Source organism: Penaeus monodon, chromosome 7 (assembly GCF_015228065.2).
Source record: "Penaeus monodon isolate SGIC_2016 chromosome 7, NSTDA_Pmon_1, whole genome shotgun sequence".
Classification (NCBI taxonomy): Eukaryota; Metazoa; Arthropoda; class Malacostraca; order Decapoda; family Penaeidae; genus Penaeus; species Penaeus monodon.
The window spans coordinates 12,330,752-12,338,251 of NC_051392.1; the positions used below are offsets into that span (position 1 = coordinate 12,330,752).

Genomic DNA, 7,500 nt, shown 5'->3' on the forward strand with positions numbered 1-7,500 from the left:
ATATTTTTTTTTTTGTTTAAATTTATTATATGTAAATTTAAAATATAATTAAAAATTTAAATATATATAATAGTATACATTTTAAAAAATTTTTATAAACATATTATACATGAAATATAAAAAACAAAAACAAAATATATATAATTAATATATATTATAATATATATATAAATATATATAAATATATTTTATATATATTATATTTGTTTTTGTTTTTTTTGGGTTTTTTGTATATATATTATATATATGTTATTAACAATAATAACAATTATATAAAAATATATAATATATAAATATTATATATATAATAAAATATACAAATGTTATAATTGATAAGTATAAAATAATTTTATATATATTATATATATTTTAAATTATTATATATATATATATAAAATTTATATATATATGTATAATTTTAATATATGTAATATATTAAATATTATATATATGATATATTAAATTAATATGATAAATGTTAAATATTGTATATATGTTTATTAAAATTGTATTATATTGTTATGTATATATATATATATAGATTTTAAAAATTATTATATTATTTTAAAAAATTATATATTATTAAATATATTATATATATTTTTAATATATTATATATTTTTAAATTATATGTTATATATGAATAATGTATATATATTATATTAAATATATAAAAAACCCCAAATATATATATATATATAAATATTATATTATATATATTTTAATTTTATATATATATATATTATATAAAAAATATATATATATATTATAATAGTGGGTTCTGGGGTTTTTGGCGGGTGCGTGGGCGTGCATGGGCGTGTGTGTGGGTTGCAAACTTTTGGGAGGGTAAATGGCAGGTCAGTTCACTTCATAACACACTTCCCCAAACACCCTAGGTTTTGTTTCCCTCACTAATCCAGCTTTATTAAGGGGCTTAGCCCCCACACAGCTTTACAAATGCAAAAATTTGATCAGTAAATAGATTTGTTACCTGAAACGTCCCCAAAAAGTTAAAATTATCCTTTAAAATTCGATAATTCCTATTTTGAAAAATGCCTTTTTTTTCATAATACCCGACAATGCCTTTTTCTGATGGTACATAATTAAATGCAAAAAATCTGTTCTAAAGAAGTATGTTCATTTTTTTTCATTTTTTTTAACAAGTCCCCAGCCGAGATTGGCTGTTCTTTTAAAAAAAATAAATATGTGGTGCTTGATGCCCCAGGTGCATCTTTTAAAGTGAGGGATAAATGATTAATACTAGACATATATCTTTATCTTTTTTCCTCAAAAACAATATTTTCAAAAATTTTTGAAAAATTTTAAAACTACTTTACCCCAAAAAACAATTTTCATTTAGCAATCTTACCTAAATAAACAACTTTTACCAACCTGCGCCCAGGAAGCAGTTGCAACCCTAAGCAGTTCAAGTGTCAATTTAAATTTTGAGTGATTCTGGTGTCCACTTGGCAGGGTTTAGAGCAGGAGCAATAAATGACACCCACCGTTGCATCACCTGTAGCAAACAATTGAAGTGAAAATCAGAAAAATTAGACATTCTTATACATAATTCAGTTTTTTTCAGTATTACAATACCTACAACATGTACTGCTATGGGTGCTTACACTCACCAGATATCCTGTGCGGTTTGTATTTAATTTTGATGCAATTTTGTTCCAGTCTGGAATGTCATGCTTGCTTGATGTCACCAGTTCCTGCAAACATTACATGACACTAAAAATTTGCACGTCCCTAATAACAGTACTTTGCACTGTCAGATTTGTACTACAAAAAGTTATATCAATCATTACTTCTAAATTCTTTAAAACAATCATACCTGAATGGCCATATCTTCTTTAGGATTCCAGTCTGAAGTATTTATGGTAGGATGAAGAAGGTTCTCCCACTGCAAGCAGCACTCATCAGAAGTTCGATGTCCATCAAACTATAAATAGATTACAAATTCTTTCTATAACTTTTGAGTATTTTAACTGCCTTTAAATATCAACATCCTAACTCAAAAGAGAACCTGACAAGGCCATCAAATCAATTCATCTCAATATTTCTAGATGTAAAAAAAAAGGTCAATAGAAAAAAAAAAATGATGATACTGATGTGAACAATAACACAAAGACAAGGAGAAAGGCAAAAGCAAGTGAGACAGGGGAAGCTATGGTGTATGCAGGACCATCACCAGAAGTGTCATGGGCCCTGTCTGTCTATTGTCCCCCAAATGGGAAGTATAGAGTATGAGAGTTATGGCCCTTGTGCATTCACATTAATAAAACTTACTGCCTGAGCTGCTATTTTCTCCCAATCCATTTTTTCATGTGGGGGAGGTGTTAGAGATTCTGCAGGTGTCGATCTTAAATCCTGAATTTGCTTCGCAAGGTCCTCTATCATCTCTTCCAGTAATGTTTCTTCCTAAAAATACAAGTACCACAAAATCAAACCTGGTTTCCTAGAGGACTTGGATAAAGAATCTATTCATAAATTGAGACACTGGACACGTATCTGTAATATCTTATTCTGGTTCTCTGGTTCACAAATCACCAACTTACTCACACTGTTAGTGTCAATATTCCTCAGCTTTCTCTGGAGATCCCTCAGCTTCAATTCCTTTGTGCCTATGAGCTGCTGCTTCCACTCCTTGTGCACACTCTCTTTCAAGGCCTCCTTTTCCCTTGCCTTCCCTGAAAAAAAATGTTGTGAACAAATGCATTATATCTTCAGTAATATAATGAAAATCATTTCATTATTACAATGATATCCGGAAACAACAATAATAATAACAAATAATAACAATAACAACAATGACTACAACAACAACGATGATGATGACGATGACGATGACGATGACGATGACGATGACGATGACGATGACGATGACGATGACGATGACGATGACGATGACGATGACGATGAAGATGATGACAATGATGATGATGACCATGATGACAATGATGATGATGACTATTAATAATAATAGTGATGAATTATTATTTTCATTACTATTTTTATTATCATCACCATTATTACTATTATTATCATCATCATCATTATGATTGTCATTAGTAGTCATAGTAGTACTATGACTACTACTACTACTACTACTACTACTACTACTACTACTACTACTACTACTACTACTACTACTATACTACTACTACTACTACTACTACAACAACTACTACTACTACTAATATTCATGATAATGACAATATCAACATTAATAATAACAATTATAATAATAATAATAAACTATCAACACAATCATCATCATCATCATCATCATCATCAATCATGCAAATTTCCAGAAAATATACCTCCAAATATTAAGCACAAATCAAATAGCTACTACAACAACGAGACAATGGCTTCCTCGCTACTATCCTCAGTCAAATCAAGATACGATTTTAAATGCTTAATACTACATACACTGGCGTGCACGTGTTGTGTAAAGGTCCAGGCAGCCATTGTCAAGCTTGAACTTAGCATCTTCATTCTTAGGAGCATTCATCCCGCTACGATTTTTGAAATATGGAACGCAAAAATTTGAAACTCGGAAAGGTGCTTTTTCCTTTGCATCTCCCTTCTTCTCCTGGTCAGTGTTTACTCTGTCTTGTGAGATTTCATCTTTTAGTTGTGCCTGAAAATAAACATTACCTAAATTTACTTATATATCTTTTTCATGGCCATGTAACTTATAACAGTGACTGTTTAAAAATCTAAAGGGGAGCAACTACCCTAGCCCTGAGTAACAAACAAATGGATAGTCTATGATGTACTATGTTGCAGGTATGGTAGTAAGTAATGATGTTAATCCTATTATAATCTTTTTGTGTATATTTCTATATGATGTCATAATGATACCTTGATTATATATCTTATCATGATTAGTACCTCTTTATATTTTAATTGATATATATAAATATTACCTTTGTAAAAGTGCATGAACAAACATGAAATTAACGAGGCTAGTAAAAGTGCCCTATTCAGCATAAAACTCATATACCAAGTAGCTAGTTGCTCTTGCTCACTCAGTAATATCCTCACACATCTGTATCAGTGTTTATAGTAAACCAAAGCATTATTATATCATTAAAGTGGTGTAAAATAAGTGCCTTTCATCATTCATTCTAAAATTGATACACTCTTGGAAACAACAACAAAATACAAGGAATTAAGATTAAGAATAATTAAGAAAGAATAAATATAAGACTGGCATGATAATGTGCTACTACATGAACAACTGCTCCATATTATTGAAGAAAGTAACTCTCTGATCTTTACAAAAAAGTAAAGGAGTGGTTATACTGCATGTTTTACTTAGAACTATAATGAATTAATTTTTTTTTTCCTATACTGGATATGATCACTGACCAATTTCAGAAGTGATGAAGTCATTAAAGATAACTCATCTGAAATGCTCTCAGCCAAATTATACAAGTACTAAAAACACATTTAAACAGAGATTAAATCACATTAAAATGAAATAAAATAACACTTTGAGACCTGTCTAGCAAGGTTGGTCTGTAATATCCTCTCTAGTTGGACTACTTTCTCTTCAAACCGTTTCTGAAGTGTTGCGTTCAGCTTGTGCAATGTTTCCAGGGATGGTGAGGCTTTTAAAAGTTCATCAACATTTTCACCATTTCCGGCAAAATTTTGAACCTCGTTGCTTGCTGTGCCTGAGTAGTGAAGGTTTATACTCCGAGATCCAGTTCCATCAGACCCAACTGGAAATTTTATAAAAGATGCATATGATGATGAACTATTGAAGCAAGATATATTTTTAAAAATTAGCAATAAAATGATTTTTGACCTGAGAATTCTGAATCTTGGAAAAATATTGTACACTGCCAAAAACGACAAAACACTGAATAAAACCAGACATTTCAATTAAACCATTTTAATAATAGCACCGAAATACCAAAGTACACAGCCATACTTGACATAAGTAAGTATTACATATGTCATAACTGTCAAATTAGATACATACCTCCACTGGAAGTGTGCAATGCCCTAAAGTTGCCTGCCGGAATCTCTGAAGCTAAAGGGTCCTGAATTGAAGCAACTCCATCTAAAGGATGGAGACCCTCTGTACCAGCTATGATATCTGATAAACAAAGTAAGTTGCAAAATTAGGTAAAAAAAAATTGTTGTTATCTGGTACAAAAAAAATGACATTAGTTCAAATAGTCAAGAAAGATATCTCATTACCATACCTAAGACAAAATTGAGGGGCTTTAATAAGTCTCCCCCCAAAAAAGAAAAGGAAAAGAGTATTAAGAATGCTTAAAAATCAAATCTTGAATTTTCACTTAACTTAATGTAATATTTTACAGTTATTTTTCTTTTCTTTTTCAAACACAACCCAATTACCTCACCTGCTACTTCTTCTGCTGCTTGGCTGTGCCTGACATGTTCAAAAGCTCTGTCAACAATCTTTGCAACATCTACTTGCTTCTGAAGCTCACTCACAGGTACTGGACCTAATTCATTCTCGTAGTCAAAATTATCTCCTTCCATGGCTTCCATTTTCTGTTGAAAATACATACCAGCAATAACTATTAATATATATATATATATTTTTTTTTATTATACAGCCAGTGTTAAATACTATTTCATCTTAAACATATATGTAATCTGTACTTTTATCTATCAACATAAACCAAAACTACAAATAAACTTCTTATACATATCCCACCCTATGCACATATATATTACTGAAACCTCAAACTCTCCTTGAAGCTAAGTCTATACATTAACTAACATTATACATAATGACCTTATTGTATAAAAAAATACTCTTTACAATGTAAATATAACCAATGAATGATCAACCTGTCTTGTACATTAACTTATATGATGCATCTATCCTATATCAAAACTTACTTTTTACATGATAAACCTATGTATAAACTACATATATACGATAGATCTATTTACTTGAATAGCAAAACACTCTTCCATGCTGATACAATGGGAAAAAAAAAACACAATACAAAAACTAGATTTATTGAAAGTGAGACTATAGTTTCGAAATCCACCTGGATTCTATCTTCCGGTCTGAAGAGGGAAGGGAGAGGAGGGTGGCTGTACACCAGCCACCCGGCGCATAGTCCGCCTGATCCTCCGACCTGATGTGACCTCCCTCTGCTTCCGTTCGTCTGTCCTCACCTGCCCCATGTTACCGCGTTGCCTCTCCTCTCTCTCCTTTATACCCCCTCCTCTCCCTTTCCTCTTCAGACCTGAAGATGGAATCCAGGTTGATTTCGAAACTGTAGTCTCACTTTCAATAAATCTACCTATTTACTTGTACATGATAAAACTTATTTATCATATACTTTTAAAGTCTATATTACATGATAAAAGAAGGAGGTTATAGTTTCAGTTTCACACAACCATATATATGGTACAAGGTAATCTTTGCCTGTAATAAACAGAAGTACCAAATATAAGGCACTTTTTATCTAGGGCAATTTCTTCACAAGTTAATAATAACTAAGTTGTGAAAAACTCACAGAAGGTGTCTAGCAGACATACACAGCAGCTAACACAATGGAACATTTTCTCATAATTGTACTGACTGTGTCCTATGCAAATTCATTCACACCTTCCTTTGATTTATGATGAATAATCTAAAATCTAAGGTCTGTCGCTGTGTCAAATAGTCTCCGCAGGCTTCACATTTTGCACTCCCACGAAGGCCAAGAAACCTCCATAATGTATTTTTGGGGTTCCTTAATTGACAATATATTGCTATGGATCTGTACAAGCTCTATCTTGCCAAAATATATATCATAGTTAGTTGGCTTTTCACTGGATTGGTACCAAGGCTGCAAAATTTGGTACAACTAGTCAAATAAATTCACAGTCACCCTAAGGTTATTGAGCTGGGATTTGATCTGGTAATACTAGTGCATTCTTGTATAACAAGATAAGCCCTGTTGTTTAATACACAATTTTAAAAAAGAATAAGCAAACATTACCACTTACATTTCAATATTCAAAACTAAATGCAGGAGAAAGTATATGAATAGACAGGTCTTAATTTCCTAATCAAATACTATTGCCCTTACTTAACTATCAAAGACTGTGATCTTTGCTTAACTATACAGCTTACAGCTTCCACTTGCTAAAGGATAAATTTTTTCCATGAAATTTATCAACAATAATACTTATGATGAAAAAAATATATTAATAAGATATATGATCAAACAATCTGTTGCCTAGAGTTGCCTTTGTATATCATTTACACACTGTGCCCCTGAAACCAATCCTCTCATCGGGCAGTTTCCTGAGGGGTATGCCCAGTCACAGCAACTTGGTTTATTTAAAAACATATATATTTGTGACATGGACTTTGTCTCTACCAAGTGCAGCTATAATGTAAAGAATTACAAGCCAGTGACAGACATAGTGCAGTTGGAGGTAGTTGAGAATTGGGACATCATGCATAACGTGTTGCAACGACGTAAACCAAGGCAAATTTTA

At 31.4% G+C, this 7,500-nt stretch overlaps 2 protein-coding genes across 3 annotated transcripts in view; both read right to left on the bottom strand.

Annotated features, from left to right (window-relative positions):
• Window positions 1-1,440, bottom strand: part of LOC119575535 — a 41,291-nt gene extending 39,851 nt beyond the window's left edge. Inside the window, exon 1 of the mRNA XM_037923187.1 lies at window positions 1,393-1,440. The gene's annotated coding sequence lies outside the window, so the exon portion shown is untranslated. The remainder of the gene's footprint in view (window positions 1-1,392) is intronic.
• LOC119575090 (snRNA-activating protein complex subunit 4-like) overlaps window positions 1,433-7,500 on the bottom strand; it is a 6,377-nt gene continuing 309 nt past the window's right edge. For both annotated transcript variants that reach the window (XM_037922488.1, XM_037922489.1), the window contains exons 2-10: window positions 5,391-5,544; window positions 5,003-5,119; window positions 4,516-4,739; window positions 3,439-3,649; window positions 2,566-2,693; window positions 2,293-2,424; window positions 1,838-1,945; window positions 1,632-1,715; window positions 1,433-1,516 (exon numbers count right to left, since the gene is read on the bottom strand). In XM_037922488.1, coding sequence (XP_037778416.1) covers window positions 1,439-1,516; window positions 1,632-1,715; window positions 1,838-1,945; window positions 2,293-2,424; window positions 2,566-2,693; window positions 3,439-3,649; window positions 4,516-4,739; window positions 5,003-5,119; window positions 5,391-5,541 — 1,233 coding nt within the window. In that variant the 5' untranslated portion in view covers window positions 5,542-5,544 and the 3' untranslated portion in view covers window positions 1,433-1,438. The remainder of the gene's footprint in view (window positions 1,517-1,631; window positions 1,716-1,837; window positions 1,946-2,292; window positions 2,425-2,565; window positions 2,694-3,438; window positions 3,650-4,515; window positions 4,740-5,002; window positions 5,120-5,390; window positions 5,545-7,500) is intronic.